Source organism: Oxyura jamaicensis, chromosome 4 (assembly GCF_011077185.1).
Source record: "Oxyura jamaicensis isolate SHBP4307 breed ruddy duck chromosome 4, BPBGC_Ojam_1.0, whole genome shotgun sequence".
NCBI lineage: Eukaryota > Metazoa > Chordata > Aves > Anseriformes > Anatidae > Oxyura > Oxyura jamaicensis.
Window position 1 is genome coordinate 26510796 of NC_048896.1, and position 18618 is coordinate 26529413.

An 18618-nucleotide genomic window follows, 5' to 3' on the forward strand; every position below is an offset into this window, starting at 1 on the left:
TCCCTGAGAGGATAAAGAATCAGACACATCAGGTCATGCTGTGAATAAAAAATTAATGTAACATAGTATCACTGGTGTGAATGAGATGTCGGCAAATGAATTACTATTTGTCTATTTCATTTTTTTAATTACATTTACAAATGTGTATTTTTTAAAACAGAAGAACAGTATTTCAGCAGATGTTGAAGCATGCAGGAATTCACAAACTATCCATAGGAAATTTCTACCTAAGCAATTAGAGCAGATTGTTTTTGTTGCTAGTGAGGTAGTTGCAGTAAAGCATCCAAATATAGCTAACTGTCCTGTAGCATTAGTTGGATTATTTATTTGAAACAATTATTGTATTGCCATCACATAAGGGACTATAGGTACTCAGAAAGACTGTTGCTAACTAGTGTGAGTGTTGTATCTAGATCTAATGTAGCATGTTTAGTTTGGCCGTATGAGATTGCAATCCAAACTGTGGAGTTAAAGTATATTTTAGGATCTTTCACTTACATGTGGAAGCAGATTGCTGCCAAGTGCATGTACGTGTTGATTCAGAGTTGAAAATGTGCCAAGAGACTGCTAGTAAAATATTTACTGATAACTTTAAGATGGAAATATGTCTTCCTTATTGAGCTATAATTTAAGTTTGAAAAATGTTTGGAGGATAAACATATTTATATTACTATATCTATAGACTATGGAGCAGCATTTGCTCTTGAGGCTGTTTCTTTTAGTAATTTTGTTCGTGCCTGGCATAGCTTTCACTAAAAAATAAAATAAAAAATAATAAAAATAATAAAATAAATTATATGCTACCACCTTTAAATTACACAGCTGTAATTTTTTTGCAGTTGTGTGAAGGCCATGTTGTATTTCAGCCCACTCTAGAACCAAAATATTTTTATAGTTTCATTGTTTAAATCAACACACATTACAGTCTGAAATCTAATAAATGGAAAAGACACAAATGATAAGCAGATTTTCATCAGAAGGATTGTAAAGACTGAATGTTGGCTGTTATTGAAGCTGGATAATGCTATAAAAGACATTAAGATGTAAACAATTGCATGTGAAAAGTATTTAGCATTTTATAATCTTCTCTTTCTAAAAAGAATAAGAATTCTTCTTGTGTTCTGCTTTAACACCTCAGCCTTCCTCTTTAATGACTGCTTTGAGTACCATTTTTCACGTACATTTATGCAGTTGATTATTCTTCCAAAAGTATCAAACTCCAGACCTCTGTGTATTCAACTGTTCATTTCTTTGACTTGTCAAAATGAGCCTGAAGTCTTATTTTGTCTATACGGTGGGGATGAGCTCTAAGTAGAAGTGGTGTCAGCACTTAAAATTTTATTTTAGAATTTGTTTAAATGAGAGACAGAGTGAAAACTAAAAGGCAGTATATTAATTATGGAAATTCAGGTAGAAAACTGGGCAGAGCGATCCTAACAAATGTAGTTGCATTGAGTCAGCTTACACAAACAGGACACCTGACAAAGAGAAAGTTTTTCATCAAAAATGTGAAAATAGGAAAGGCAAAATTGCTGAATTACCATGTCGTGTGTGTTGGTTTTACACAGGTGGGAAGCTGAACTCCACCACAACTGCTCACTCACTCCCCTCCTCAAAGGATGGAAAGGGCTCAGGGGTTGAGATAAGGACAGGGAGATTACTGAACAATTATAATCACGAGCAAAACAGGCTCAACATAGGGAGATTAATTTATTATTTATTACTAACAGGCTTGAGCAGTGAGAAACTACCTTCCCTTCCCTTTCTGTTTCCCATTTCCTTTCCCTTCCTTTCCCTCTCCCCTCCTCTCCTTTATTTTTCCTCAGCTTTTCTCACATTTCCTTTCCTCACCTTTTCTTGCCTCTTCTTCTGCCATAAGGCATAAGGTGTAAGAAGTAGGCAGGAACCAAGTCCTGAGCAGGTGTATTTTCTCATCCTTCTGTGTTGATGTGCAAATCAGTCCTTAAAAGTGTATTTCCCTCATTGCTCCACTGAATAGACCAGGTGTTGTAAATGAGGCACCCTGAGAGATTCACTTTTAGTGGCTTCTGGATCTTGACTAATTCTTTCTTGGCTGCAGAGCTCTAACTTTTCAGATATTGATGACTGTATTCTCCTTACCTGCATTTTCAGAGGTGAAATGTGAGGGCTATTTATATTTAAACCTTCCCTCCAGGAACTCTTTGATCGCAAGCTTAATTTTCACTTTCACTACACAGGCGCATTAAATGGCTGATGAGGAAGTGTAGCTTACTGTACTCATTAAACTATTTCAGTATTGTTGAAAGCATAATGTACTTAGCAATATCAATAATACATTTTTTTTAAACTAATTCCAAGTTAAAAAAAATAAATAACAGGACAGGAGGCAATGGGCATGAACTGGAACACAGTGGGTTCCATCTGAACATCAGGAAAAAATTAACTGTGTGGGTGGTGAAGCACTGGCACAGGTTGCCCAGGGGGGTGGTGGAGTCTTCCTCCTTGGAGATCTTCAAAGGTCACCTGGACATGGTCCTGGACAACCTGCTTGAGTAGGGGGGTTGGACTAGATGAGCTCCAGAGGTACCTTCCAACCTCAATTATTCTGTGATTCTGTGAAGTGAATCAGCAGAGACAGACTTATTTTATGTATGTTAAGTGAAAAAGGTCCTCAGAACTAATTGGTTAGAAACAGTAGAAAATACAATAAAAATGATACAGTGAAAATTTCCCTTCTTCTCATCGGTGACAATATAGAATGGCTGAGATTTTAACATTTAAAAATTAAATGACCTTGAGCTGTTATAGTCAGTTTTCAACCAAAACAAATAAAATGTTTGCACAGTGATCCTGTGAAAATACACCTCTTTGAACCTACACCTCTGTTCTGTGCATTTCCATAATAAAGGTTTAGAAAATGCCATTCATGTTTCATGCACACTTTAAAATACATTAAAAGGATTTTAAATGTAAATAAGGCATATATATTTAGAATGTATGGAAAAGCTTAACAGACATCACTGTCCTCCTATTCAAGTGTGCAACAGTATTAAAAGATGATCCCAATCAGAATCCAAATTCAAATTTTGCAGTAAACTAAGAACTGTACTTTGAGAAGTTTTATTCTATAAATGATCTCTTAATCAAAATTAGGCAGTAAAAAGGTAGGAAAAAGTCAACTACTTAGAAACATTAATTGAGTGTACCAATTTTTATAGATCGTTAAATTAGTAACAAGGTAACTCATCTGCAATGCCTCTACACTATAATAACCTTATCTTGTCACTACTTAAGGTTCTGCATTTCTAGGAATCACAGGGGACTTGGAAAACTGAAAACAAGGAAGCTAGAGTGCTTTTGCCTCACTGTCACAGGTTGACCCCAGCTTGTCTCATTCACCACTTGTTTTGATGACTGTTACCTCTCCCTAAAGTTGTAGGAAGGAGTTAAGTCACGGAGTAACGTATTCAGGTTGTAGTGAGATAAATGGCTTCTGCAGAGCTACACAGTACTGCATATGGCCCATGCGTTGCAAGCTGTTGTCTCAGTGGCACAGCCACAGCAGCTTATATGATGAATAATTCTTGTGATTCTGGTTTTCATTAAATAACATGGTATGAAGAACACAGAGAAACAGATTGTTTCTTTGTGGGGCTTGCTAGATACCCATATGTATGCTTCTCAGGTAAAAGAAAACACAATTTTACAAGACCTAAAAAATAAAGCGACCTCAAGAAACAAACACCTAGCACTATCCAAATGCCTGGTAAATCACTTCCCAGCCTGCAGTTCAGAAGGGTGGTGGAAGTGAAATTATTTCAAAGGAAGTCATGCTCCACTCCAGTTTCATAAGGTGTATGTGCTTGATTTATTTTTAATTTTATTTTTTTTAGGCAATACGTGCAACCTAAATATTGTTACTATTCAACCTCGACTACTCAGTCCAAATCAGAGTGTCCATTTACACTGGGAGATGAGCATAGCCTTGGACACAAACTCAAAGCAAAGCCTTTACTCATGATCTAGATTCAGAATGAGACAACATTGTTTATTTTAATGCTGCTCCACAGATGTTATACACTAGTTTCTTTTTACCTAGTCCTTTTTACAGTCTCTTTTTCTACTTTTTTTTTTTTTTTTTCTCTGGGTAGGGGATCACAGGGGATAGAGGTTTACCTACACATCCCAACCAGTATGACTTGCTTGGCCTTTGATTTGTATTTTCTTTATGTGCACAGTTGGTATTTCAGAGCTATGTGGCAATTACTGGCATGATACAGAAAAGATAAATCTCTCTACTGAAAGAGCACACTGCAAATATTGATCAGGAATTTAATAAACCTGCTTCCTATCAACTGTCATCAAATGTGCCTAGTGAGTATTTGTTACATAATTATGGAGAGAATATGAGGAGGAAGTGACAGGAACCAAACTGCACTGCACTCTCTCTCCTACCTGTTTGAAACATATTTTATGTTCAAACAGTGACAGTATCAGCTAAGACATTGGTATAATTGAGTCTTCTTATTTTTGTAAAATAATTCATTCTAATATATACTCCATATATTGTCCTCTCCATCAAAATTAATTACTGACAAGTGTGAGCATGCCTGTCATAATGCTGATGCTTTTTTCTTATCTTCTCTCTCTTTCTCCCTCTCTCTTTTTTCTCTTTTTCTCTCTTATTGGCTCGTTGTGTCCACTGATGGGTGGATTACTAAGGAGCATTCTCCACTATAATGTATGTTTATCTGAAAATAGGAACTGCAGTTCTTTAGCAATAACAAGCTCCTCCATCGAAACAGTCTCTATTTTGTTTCGGTGCCTTCATTTTCTTTGTATGTCTTTTCTTTTTCATTTGCTACTACTGTTAAACTGACATCCTTTGCTAAAAAAAAATAAAAAAAAAAAAGGGAAAGAAAAAAAAAAAGAAAAAGCCAAAAAAATGTGTTTTATTTACAGGGCACAGCATTTGGAAGTGCTCCTGTACCTTCTCGCAGGCAATTATGTGAGTCTCTTAAATTCTGCTCTGTGTTGTAAAGATGACTATGTGTTCATGTGCTGTAGCATGGCATGCTGATATAGAGTTAATGCCCTAAGGTCAATATTCAACCATTGGTGTTGTATATTGCCCGCAATGTGTTTGTAGCTAACAGCTTATACTGACCACCCCTCACCCCCTTTTTTTTCCTCTTTGTTTTGTCCAACACGTCATTAATTGCGACTGTGACATGCACTATAGAGTTGCAAGAAAGGAAGAAAATAACATAATGGCTCAAAGTCTGGAGGGGAGTATAAATTATATCCCCAAATTATGTCTTTGTAATGATTAGCATTGTTAAAACCAAAGTATATCTCTTCAATCTTCAAATTGATCTCTCAGTTGTGTAAACAAATACAAAAGAAATCTGGATCTCAAAAAACTAAGAAATGGAAAATCAGGCAACATGGTGTAAGTCAGGTGTTACTAAGACCAGCTTTGTTTCTTATAAGACTTTTCTTCTAATTAATATGAAGAACAAGTCAGTCCCTAAAGCTGGGGACTTTTTTAGAGGGATTTCCTTCAATATTTCCTTAAATCCATTGAAAGTATTGACAATAGTAATAGTTCTTGAAAATAATAATAATAATCATCCCCTAGTCCCGTCGCCCCCCGGCCCCCCCCCCCAAAAAAAAAAAAAAAGGCAACAAAAGAAATCACAGATGTAATTTCTGTATCAGTTTTCTTAAAAGGAAAATTCTAGCTCAAGATGATCTTTCTGCTGGTTTAATAGTGTCTGCGTATATTGAACATGTAGATGCTCACAATACCATCAGACTTTGAGATGAGGACTTTCCTTGAATTCCTTGAGTCTATTTCTGTCTCTCTCCTTGTAGCTTGAGTTAAATGTCCATCCTAAAGACATTGGTGTCTTCCATGTGCATATAATAAGCTACAGCCATGCACTGCATTATTATAATTATTATGCACTGCATCACACCACTGAATGTCAAATAGATTCATCATAATATAACATTGCAGGCTTATTCATAAAATACAGTGCAGTTTGAACGATGCTTCATTGTTGGCAGTCTTGAAATGTGTTGCTTCCATAAATTCACCAATGCTGCTCTTGTGAATTCATAGAAAAACATACAATATTTGTCTATAAGTGTGGGTCTTGCAAAGGTAATGGAAAATATGATCTGTGTATCACTGTCCATTCTTCTGTGCAAATATCTAAGATATTCCTATTCTACAGGATGTATCTAAGGGGAGAAAAAATAAATATCAAGATGAAATACTGTTCATTAAATATAATTGTGCTCCTATTATGGTTACTTATGGTTACTTTCCACTTATGGTGAAAAAAATAAATATTCTCACTGAATGTAAATTTTTATCCTTCAGAAAAGCGACGCTGAAGTTATTATTTGTATCCAACATTTATGACACTTAGCTGTCTGCCAAAAATAAAATTTGAACTGCTGTCTGCCTTATTTTAATTTAGGCTAATTCACTACTGATTTTCATGATTAACAAAATTGGTGAAGACTTTGGAAACACAACTACATGGTAACATGCTTCAACATGCTTAGCTATAAATAATAATGTGTGCGTTGTATCACAGTTGACAGCTTATTCCATGCATGTTATCCCTGTTTGAGCTTGAATGATGGAATGTCACAATGAAGTATCTGAGACTTGAACGTAAGGGAAGATGTGGGAAGGGCAGAAAGTATTTTATCTGGCAAAGTCAGGGTAGGGGTTGCATAGGAATCACAATATAGAACTACAAAATAAATGAAGAGTAATGGATAATCTTTGGGTTAAATATATGGTTAGATAGGTAGGAAAGAGTGATTTAAGTCTTATGAAATAAGATCAATGTATGAAATGAGGGTAAAACTAACATCGCCTATATGGTGAGATGAAAGATGTAGGTTTAGAACTGCTTATAAAGAATGTCATAGTAACTTGACTGGGAAGCAATTAGAAGCAAAAGAAGCACGTGAGAGAATCCATAACATCAAAGAATAAATGTTATTTCAGATAGCTATTTTCTGCTTTTATGTTTAATAGAAGGCAATAATGATGCAGAACTTTGAATATATTGTGACAAAACTCATCTTCAAGCCATTGGTGGCCATTTTTTGTGGTCTTTGCAAAGCATTGAACATTGCTCCTTTCTACTTAGAAAAAATGGGAAATGAGAATGTCTGAGAATCCAGAGCAGAAATGCTACTGAAAAAACACGGTGTGTTATCATGCAGAAATTTAAAAGTATGCTATATTTTGTTGTTGTTGTTGTTTTGTTTATTTCAATGGATGTTATGATCTTTTGATTATTCCTTGGCAATAGAATAGGCAAGATTAATTTAATCCAAGATGTTGTAGACTGCCAGAGAGTTGTAACCACATCATCTCCCATGTAGGCAGGGTAGATGACATACCACTCAGTGGTGATGTTGCAAGTCACTGGCAAGTCATGCACTTCTGGGTATCAGAAGATGTCAAAGACATCAAGAATCATTTGCAGTCCTGCTGCGTTATGACATTGCCTCTTGTAGCCTGCAATCCAGAGAAGCTGCTGGCCAAATGTGGCAAAGTAATGAGTGGTTGAAAATAAGATGTTGTTTAAATAGTATTTTCAAAAAACATGCTTTTTCTGATGGGATATTTCAACATTCTGACACTCAGACAGAGAGTTAAAAAGATAACTAAAAAAAAAAAATCCAATGTGGGAGTTAAGACTCCTTTAACAAAATAAAAAACCTTGCCATTTCAAATACTATGGATTGTGAGACACCAACATAAGTGGGAATAAAGGAATAATAAGGAGTAAATACAATCTAAACTGTCTCAGAAGGTCTATATGTAGTAACAAAATAAGATGAAAAGACAAGATAAAATGAATAGGGAGTCCAAAATGAATATAGATGTCATTAGAAGACCCTAATGATAACTATACAACTCAGTATTGTTCATTTGAGAACCACTGACATGCAAGCAAAATACAGTTTTACAAAATACAATTACAACTAAATAAAATGCTGTATCAAAACAAAACGAAGTTCCATATTTTGGGGCAAAAGACTGATATAATTGCTCTAGAAGATAAAAGGTTTCATATTGTGTCCTGTCACTGTATGGCTGTGGTGGTTTGAAACTGATGGCTAACTAACCTCCACCACACTGCTCTCTCAATCACCCTCCTCAAAGGAACAGGGGGAGAACGTGTATTATAAAGAAAAATAGCTCAAGGGTTGAGATAAAGAGACAGAAGGTTTAGATAAGTTTAGCATAAGGACAGGAGATCATGCACAGGCAAAGAGCTTCAGTGTAGGGAGATTAATATAACTTATTGCCTATTACCAGCAACAGAATAGTGCTGAGAGAAACTAAAAGCAAATTTAAAAAATCCACTTCCTTCCCTGGAGTGGAACAGGGAATGGGGAATGAGGGTTGAGATCAATCCACAACATTCATCATCTGCTGCTTCTTTATCTTCACTATCTTCCACTGCTCCAGTTTTAGGTCCCTCCAACAGGATACTGTCCTTCCCAAGCTGCTTCCTACAGGCAGCAGTCCTTCAAGAATTGTTCCAATATGGTTCCATACCATGGGATCCATTCTTCAGGAATGGACTGCTCTGGTATGGGTCCTCCATGGGTGGCAGCTCCATTAGGCCTACTGCTCCTGAGTGGGCTCCTCTCCACATGCTGCAGCTCTGGCCTGGAGTCTGCTGCCATGAGGGCTCTCCATGGGCCGCAGCCTCCTCCAGGCCACCTCCACCTGCTCCACCGGGGGCTCCTCCACGGGCTGCAGCGTGGAGATCTGTTCCATGTGGGACCCATGGGCTGCAGGGGGACAGCCTGCTCCACCAGGGGCCTCTCCACAGCCTGCAGGGGAACTGCTGCTCCAGTACCTGGAGCACCTCCTGCCCTCCTGCTGCACAGACCTTGGTGTCTAATAGGCTCTTTCTCTGTCAGTTCCTCACTTCATTCTCCCAGTGCACGCTTTTTCCTTTCTTCAGTGTGCTGTCACAGAGGCAACAATGGCAGCACATTTTAAGAAAATGTATTATAATTTACATGTAATTTGGGGAATGACAAATGTTTGCCAGCATTTGATTAGCACTACCTGGAAGAAGAAATCAGTGAGAAGGAATATCCAGTCATAGAGAGAGCCTTGCTGTAATAGATGTTGCTGAAAGACAGTAGAATCTCAACAAAAAATCAATACTGTTATGTGGTACCTGACAATCAACTTTACAGACAGAACAAATTGGATCAGACACTTGAAATAGCCATATTACATCCAAAGAATTTCATACTATCTAATGATAAAAAAGTGCCCAAACCAAACACAGTTAAACTAACCTTTAGGCGGGGGATTTCATACAAAGCAGAGTATCCTGTTAGAAAACACTAACATAAAAACTAAAGGAATAAAAATACTTTGCTACTTCATAAATAGCATTTTAATGTTCTAATCTCACAACTAAAGTTGAGTTACTTGGAGCAAACATAAATACTTCAGTGTTTTAAATTGATCTGTGGTGCATTTTTAAAGCATAAATTACAGCAGAAAATATGTAGGATAGAAAATTCTTAGAACAGATCATCCAAGTTGTAAAACAGTCTTAGTGATATACTTGCCTACTGTCAAGATGTTTCAAAGACATTGATGATTTCTTTGGCCAGCCAGATTGAGAAAATGAGGAAGATAGATATGAAGCTGAGAAGTAAACTGTTTTCTTGTATCGTAGTGCATTGTGGAGGAAGAAACCTTTTTTGTGGGAGTGGTTTTATAATACAAAGAACAACCTAAGTTGGTAATGATAAATGTAGAAGTTTCAGATTAAAAGATTTAAAACACCTTCTTGCAGAAACTTAAAGGAGCTTAGAAATGAGCAAGTTAATCTACCAGTGAAAATAGATTCTGTTCGAAAAAGTACTGGCAGTCAGTTCTTGTACAGTGCATCAAAGTATGTGGACTCAAGAGGTGTAAGTAATAGGTCAAAGTAATGCCTAAAAAAGAGATAACTTCTGATTTTCTAACACGTTTGTTTTATTACAAGATATGTCTAAATGTTCACAGGGTATGCAGAAACGTGCACTTAAAACAAATTTTGTTAGGAAAAATGCAAAACTCTTTAATTGCCATAAAGTATATAGGTTCTTAATTCTATAGAAGTTTAGGTTTTAGGTGATGTCCACAGTTTCACTTACTGTATATCCAGAGTTAAGAGTTATCTGAATAACTGTAAAAGATTTTCAATCATTCAACCCATTCTCTAAAAAATAATCAAGAGAAATAAATATCAGTTATGTAAATAGGAATATTCCTTAGTATCATTTTATATTTTTAGATCATAATTCGTCATTGCAATATTTCTAAAAAATGGTTTCACCTGGCAGTCACCTGGTAAATTTAATTTAAAAATTCATTAGAAAGTTATCCATTTAACAGAATAGGCTTTTAATCAGATTTTTTAACTCAGTAATACATTCTTAGGTATTTATGATGACAATATTCTATTATAATCAGAAGTTATAGTCCTGTTAACTTTACTGGATTTAAGAACACACTCCATTTTTCAAAATGAGAAAATATATATTCTAACAATAGTTTTATTAATATATTATTATTATTAAGTATTTCATTTGTGGGAGAGAATTCTAGTTCTTTGCTAGTTCTTTTAATGGCAGCTTCTGCTTTCAGTTCTGTTTCCATGGAAACAAACATTAGCACAGTAAAAGTTTTTAAAAAGCGATTATTTTAAAACATTAGGGACTGGAGAATTCATTTAGGCAAATTTGGAACCCACTCAAAAAAAAAAAAAAAAAAAAAGGAAAGAACATGGAGCTTAGATATAGAACAGAAATAAAAAGTTTTTATGTTGTAGATCAGCATGTGTTTTTTAATTGTCTTTGTTTCTTAATTCCATGATTAAAGAGCAGGAAGGATTTCTCCTAAAAATAAATAAATAAATAAATTATTGCATTTAGATTGTACTAGTGCAGAACTCCCAAAGATGGGTATTACACAGTGGCAAGTGCTTTTGTACCTAGAAGAATTGAGGAATTTAGAAAAACTGAGTTTTCAATATGTACTTGATAGAGGAAGAGTGTTTGTTAGACTGGTATTTATAGTGATGCATTTAACATCTTGAAGAAGCTTAGTTTGCATACTGCACCTGAATGTGGAAAAGGAAACAAAACAAATATGTTGCTGCTATCTTAGCTACCTTATCCCTAAACACAGAAGAAAACAAACAAAAAAAAAAGTGTCATTTTATTTAAAATCAGATATTGTTTCTTGTTTAAATTAAATTACCTTCAAAAGCTTAGTCTTTCATCACAGAATCACAGAATGGCTGAGGTTGGAAGGAACCTCTGTAGATCGTCTAGTCCAACTCCCCTGCCAAGCAGGGTCATCTAGAGCACATTGCACAGGATCACATTCAGGCAGGTTTAGAATATCACCAAAAAGGAGACCCCACAGCCTCTCTGAGCAACCTGTTCCAGTGCTCTCTCACCCTTACAGTAAAGAAATGTTTCCTCATTCAGAAGGAACTTCCTGTGTTTCAGTTTGTGCCCATTGCCTCTTGTCTTGTTGCTGGGCACCACTGAAAAGAGTCCAGCCCCATCCTCTTGACACCCTCCCTTCAGATATTTGTACACATTGATCAGATCCCCTCTGTTTTCTCCAAGCTAAGCAGGCCCAGCTCTCTCAGCCTCTCCTCAATGAGAGATGCTCTAGTCCCCTATTCATCTTTATAGCCCTCCTCTGACTCACTCCAGGAGCTCCATTTCCCTCTTGTACTGGGGAGCCAGAACTGGACACAGAACTTCAGGTGAGGCCTCACCAATGCTGAGTAGAGGGGCAGGATCAGATCCCTCAGCCTGCTGGCAACACTCTTCCTAATGCACCCCAGGATCCTGTTGGCCTTCTCGGCCACAAGGACACATTGCTGACTCGTGGCAGAAGGCAATGGCCCAACTGAAGTGCATCTACACTAACGCATGCAGCATGGGCAACAAACAGGAGGAGCTGGAAGCTATTGTGCAACAGGCAAGCTATGACTTGGTTGCCATCACTGAAAACTGGTGAGACCACTCCCATGACCGGAGTGCTACAATGACTGGCTATAGGCTCTTCAGAAGGGAGAGGCAGCACAGAAGGGGCCACAGCGTGGCTCTCTATATTAGAGAGTGTTTTGATTTAGAATAACTCGAGGCTGGGAATGATAAAGTTGAGTCCTTATGGGTTAAAATCAGTGGGAAGGCCAACAAGGCAGGCATCCTGGTGGGGGTTTGTTACAGACCACCAAACCAGGATGAGGAGACAGATGAGGTATTCTACAAGCAGCTGCCAGAAGTCACGCAATTGCCAGCACTTGTTCTCATGGGAGACTTCAACTTCCCAGATATCTGCTGGAAATACAATATGTCTCAGGGGAAGCAGTCTAGGAGGTTCCTGGGTCATGTGGAAGATAGCTTCCTGACGCAGCTGGTTAGTGAGCCTACCAGTGTGTGTGCCCCACTAGACCTTCTGTTCACAAACAGAGAAGGACTGGTGGGAGATGTGGTGGTCGGGAGCTGTCTTGGGCAGAGTGACCACAAAATCGTAGAGTTCTGTATTCTTGGCCAAGTTAGGAGGGGGGTCGGTAAAACTGCTGTCTTGGACTTCCGGGGGGCAGACTTTGAGTTGTTCAGGACACTGGTTGGCAGAGTCCCTTGGGAGGCAGTCCTGAAGGGCAGAGGAGTCCAGAAGGGCAGAGCAGTCCTCTTCAAGTAGGAAATCTTAAAGGCTCGGGAGCAGACCGTCCCTATGTGCCTAAGGATGAGCCAGTGTGGAAGACCAGCCTGGCTGAACAGAGAGCTGTGGCTAGAGCTCAGGAAGAAAAAGAGGGTTTATGACCTTTGGAAAAGAGGGCAGGCCACTCAGGAGGACTATAAGGATGTTGCGAGGCTGTGCAGGGAGAAAATTAGAAAGGCCAAAGCTCATCTGGAGCTCAGTCTGACTACTGCTGTTAAAGATAACACAAAACGTTGTTATAAAAATAAAGGAGAAAAAAAATAAATAAAAAATGAAAAGGAGGACTAAGGAGAATGTCCATCCTTTACTGGTTGGGGGGTGGAAGCTTAATGAGGAGAGATGAGGAAAAAGCTGAGGAGCTTAATGCCTTCATTGCTGCAGTCTTTATCAGCAAGACTAGTTGTTCTCTGGGTACCCAGCCCCCTGAGCTGGTGGAAGGGGATGGGGAGCAGAATGTAGCCCTCATAATCCACAAGGAAATGGTTGGCAACCTGCTACAGTACTTAGATGTACGCAAGTCAATGGGGCCGGATGGGATCCACCCAAGGGTACTGGGGGTGGGGAATGGGCTAAAGTTATGCCAGGGGAGGTTTAGGTTGGATATTAGGAAGAACTTCTTTACTGAAAGAGTTGTTAGTCACTGGAATGGGTTGTCCAGGGAAGCGGTTGAGTCACCATCCCTGGAGGTCTTCAAAAGACGTTTAGATGTAGAGCTTGGTGATATGGTTTAGTGAAGGACTTGTTAGTGTTAGGTCAGAGGTTAGGACTCAGTGATCTTGGAGGTCTCTTCCAACCTAAATGATTCTGTGATTCTGTGAAATAACTAGTTTATCGGCTTGAGATTCACCAAAGTCACGTATAATCAGTTTGTCCTTTCCACCTTTACATTCATGGACTTGATCAAGGGAAGTAGAGTACAGAAGCCATAAGCTAAGAAATTGCTTGTGCTGTACTTGCAGTACAAAATTTTAAAAAGAAAGTGTGCTTCTCTGAGCTTCTTGAACTACCTCAAATAATTTTAACTACTTCAAATAGCTGTAATTGTACATTTTTTGATATTTTGTCAAGTTTCTACAGAACATCTGTAAAATATAATTTATTATTATCAAAGCATTTTAAAATAATTTCTGTATGAAATTCTACTTTTTTGTAGAAAAGTGGCAGGTCAAGATGGCCTCTAGAGGAACCTTCCGGCTGCTGGTTCTCTGACTGGGGGGGGGGGACGACCAAAAGAAGGGAAAATCTCAGTCCTCTGAAACTGTATTTTTCTTTAGAGTTTAATTTGTGTTTGCAAATTCATGTGCAGTAAATCTTCTGCTGAAGAAACTTCAGTTGCCACTATTGTCTGGGTTTTTTTGTTTGTTTTTTGTTGTTTTTCTTTAAGAAGTTAGAGATTGCTTTCAAGTTTTGCAAATGAGATTGACTTTTCTTAAGATTGATGCATATTTTAACCTAAAAATAAGGTTAATGTGATAAATAATTCTTGAATTAAAGTAATATTTCATTTTAGGCTCAACAAAATATTTCTGATTGATCTTGATTTTTTTCATTCATAGTTCAAACTGAAGTGTCCATTATTTACCTAACTCTATTTTGAGTACTGAAATTGAATCTCTGATAGCTCTCCATCAGAAGTTATCGCAGTAATTCATTTATTCTGAATAAATCACCTGTCAAAGTAACCCTATTTACTATTAGTGAATTATCTAAAAGATGACAGCGATACTTCTAAAATTATTTTTGGAACTGTAATGAATTGTTAGTATACGTGTGTATTAGTTTATGCTTTGTCTGCAGAGTAATCTCCGTCATCCAGTACTTCCTCTTCTGAGCACTGTAATATTTTTTCTGTTCCTGGACTCTTTCCCAGGAAAAACCTTTTGTTTCTCCAAGTGACCACCTATTCTTCTATAATTATAGCAATACATATTTTCAAATTGCCCATTGTTAAATATTGCTGTGAGGGGAAAAAAAAATCCTACTGACAGCTTAGTTGTTCAGTTATTGTAAATATCCTGGTGACTGAATTGTTGTTAAGTGCTTATATATGGAAAGCGTCAGAAAACGGAAGAAAAATGACTTGCAAAAAAATGATGCTTTAACTCATTAATGAATACAGTAGGGTAATAGATTATACTGCAGTTCAAGATAATCTTGAATTTAATTGTAATCTTCCAATGAAAGAAACTGCTATAGAGAAAGGTTGAATTATGTTGAGCATGAACAACGGACATCATCTGCTGGAAGAATGTAAAACCTACAGCTAAAACGTTCTTTGTTGGGACCTTTGAGTGTCAGAGATTTCATGACTTCAGATACTATTCCTCTTGTGGATGTTGGAATGAGCTTAAGCAAAGCAGTCTCAGGCAAAATTTAAACTAAATCAAACATTCAGCCATGGTCTCCAGTTTTAGAATATGTGTAATCCTGTCATTTAACAATATAAGGAATATAACAATATAAGGAATATAAGTCCTCATTTTATGATGAGGACTTACGGCCTATGCATGTGCATCTTAGTCACCTTTGGTGACATTCAGTGTTTACAATCATGGAGGCTGTATTTGGGCTTAGTTTCATCATTATAATGGATATTCCTTTTATTTCAAGCATAGTTAAATCAAAAACTATTGCTTTTTTGTTTTGGTTGGTAGTTCCATCTTCAGGAGATGAAGGTAATTTGGGACTGCTCAAGATGGTTATTTAAATTTATTGGTATTTTAGTGATTGTTTATTACTAGAGATATCATGAACATACTTTTTTTGACATTAGCTACAGATGTGGATAGGCTGATTTATGAATGATGCCATCTGACGTGTTTTCTTCTGATAGGGGTATTAAACTATTAACAGCTTTCTGTACTGTGTTTAAATCCATGGGATAGACAAAAAATGCTACTTTAAATTAACTCCTGCTGCAGAAGGCATGCTTGTTCCCAGATATCCCTTCTAAGATTATATGCAATTGCATTAAGCATTGCAATTACTTCTGCATTTTATCAACACAGGAAAAAGCGTACTGATAGGCACTTTATTTCAGATGATGGAAAAGAGCTAAAGGTTGAAATTAAAACCACATATGTGACACATATGCTTGCACCTTTTGCCTTTATCCCTCATATAACACAATATGTATGTTTATAGAGAGAAGCTAGACAAATGATTCATTCTGTCATTCCTTCTAATTTTCCATTTATGTTGTTCATTTAGTCATTGTCCTATGAAATCTATGGATTTTATGTGCTTCATAGAACACTATTTAGAATTACTTTTTTTTTTTTTTTAATGTGACATACATTGCTAATGCATGAATTATTCATGGATATTTATCAAGTTTACCCATACGAACTACAAATACAAACAATGCAATATAGTTTATTAAAAAAAAACCAAACATTTGATATTATGCAATCTTAAATAGCAATGTATATAATAATTTACAGGAGTGTATCAAGTCAGTTTATTCAAGTTCATTCCACTTTCAGTTATTTTCTAATTAGCTTTCCGTCCTTCTCATTCAGTCATTGCTAATATCTGGAAAATACATACTGCTTTACTCTTCTATAAATGTCAATTCATTGTTGTAATTTGGTCATACTACTGACATACAAACACACAGAAAGAAAATGAGAGGTTTTTATGTACTTAGTCAACTATTGGTGGGAGATAAATATGTGCTGAATGTTTTCTGCACATTCAAGTGTTTATTATAAGAAAAGACAATAAAAGCAGCAATCACTGCAAAACCTTGTTCAGCTTTTCTATTAAAAATAGTCAGTTTTACATCCTTTCTCTCCAAAATGCTAATATTTGCCTTAGTTTTGTTAATAAAATAGTACATTATATAAAGTTTACTACTTTCAGTATTTTATTTTAAGAATGATTTTTTTTGTTTGTTTGTATTTTACATTTGCCTGCATATCTCATCGCCTGGATTTTAAGAGTTTATACTTCCATAGAAAATAAATATAAAAATTAATGCCGTAAAAATAAACTCTATCATATATAATAAATATATGCTAGGATTTTGTTACTTGTTTTAGAATTACAGCTCCTGGCAATGAAAATCTTATCCTCTGTGCTAACAAGCTAGCTGAAGAAACTGAATAATAATTTCCTAGTTGAAAGATTTTTTCTGTTTACCTTTTGGGGTCACGTGGTCACTGTTATTGTTCTACAACAGTCTTATGCCAGATCTCTTGAATTAATTCTAGAAGCTACTTCAGACTTGGATAGGAAAAAAAGGAAGTAGAAATGCTAATATTGTGCAGGTAATTGAGTTTCCCTTTCCTTCTCTAATAAAACGACACAATATTCCTCATTTTAACTGTTAAAATTGTGTGAAAGGTTAACACAGACCTTGATATGTTACAATAGTGACTGCATGCATAAATTCAGACTTATAGAAGCATTTAATATTTTTCTCATCAGATTATCATTGTTACCCTGGAATGCTTTTGTTTTTTCTATGTATATTTTTATACATTGAAATTAAGGGATCAGGCTCTTAAGCCAACTGAAACATGTCTCCCAGTACAGTTGTGGAAACAGTCAATTGAAGAAAAATTGTCATCATCCAGACAAACATAAGTGCATGGTAGACAAGCATAGACGGGAGTAAAAAGACACACAGTTCACTAGCTAGATACAGAAGCAATCCAGAGGTATAAATTCATATCTTTTGGTGCTTCTACCAGTAGGGCTGAGGCTCGATCAGCTTGCCCGAGTCATAGCTTTATGTACTGGACAGTCCACAGCATGTCAGCATTTTCACTCTTTCCTCCTCCTCTAGTTCAGGTGTTCCTGCTTGCTGGTGGATTGTTTCTTGAAAGCAACCTGTCATGTCTGACTGTGTTAGATCTCCTCTAGCATTAATAATTATGTGAAAAGCCTTATTATTCTATTTAATTTATTCATAGCGTCTTTTCAAATATATATATATATATATATGTGGATACTGAGAAAAGACATAATCCTACTGGGAAATACTTGGTCTGTTCTTGTTACTAGCTAGTGTTTTAAAGTCTTGCAGATTAGCCATAATGGCATGAATTTCCACTCTATTTCCACTCTAAGATCTTTGCTTTTACAGACAGAGATCTTCAGCGTTTTTTGTCGTTGTTTTTTCCAATGTGACTTACAGAAAGGTTTTAAAGATTAAATTCGTTGGAGTACTGGCTATCTTTGCCATGTGCAGGGTAGCTACTAACAAAGCTTCACCTACTCGCTTCTACCTAAATAAATTATAGACAATATAGTATGTACTAAGCCTTCATTAAAAAGGGTAAAGAAGCCTTCCTGTGAGGAACACAGACTGAGGCCAAACAAGCTGGCTTTGTAAATGAAATAAGATGCATGGTGATGAACTGTGAGCTTTGGGTAATTCTGTATGGAGCAGGCTGTCCCCACGTGCTGTAAGATGAACTGGCAGGGGAGAAGACCATCCTGGCTGAACAGAGAACTTTTGCTGAGTATCCAGGAGAAAAACAACGTTTATATCCAGTAGAAGAAGTGAACAACAACTCTGGGAGAGTACAATGAAATTGCCAGTATTTGCAGGGAGAAAAATCAGAAAGGCCAGAGCCAAACACAAGCTCATCCTGGCCACTGTGGTAAAGGGAAAAAAAAAAATGATTTTACAAATACATTAATGGCAAGAGGAGGGCCAAGGAAAATCTCCATCCTTTACAGGACACGGGGGGAACACGACTACTGAGGACAAGGGAAAGGCTGAGGTTCATAATGTCTTCCATATATTTGTCTTTACTAGCCAGACCACTTACCCTTGGAGTAATCAGCCTCCTGACCTGGAAGTCTGGGACAGGGAG

At 36.8% G+C, this 18618-nt stretch overlaps 1 protein-coding gene across 6 annotated transcripts in view; it reads left to right on the forward strand.

The window, feature by feature from the left end:
• CCSER1 (coiled-coil serine rich protein 1) overlaps positions 1 to 18618 on the forward strand; it is a 712119-nt gene that overhangs the window by 582332 nt on the left and 111169 nt on the right. For 2 of the 6 annotated variants that reach the window (XM_035326092.1, XM_035326094.1), the window contains exon 10: positions 4945 to 4990. The exons of the other annotated variants lie outside the window; for them this stretch is intronic. In XM_035326092.1, the coding sequence (XP_035181983.1) occupies positions 4945 to 4990 (46 nt within the window). The remainder of the gene's footprint in view (positions 1 to 4944; positions 4991 to 18618) is intronic. 6 annotated transcript variants of the gene reach the window in all.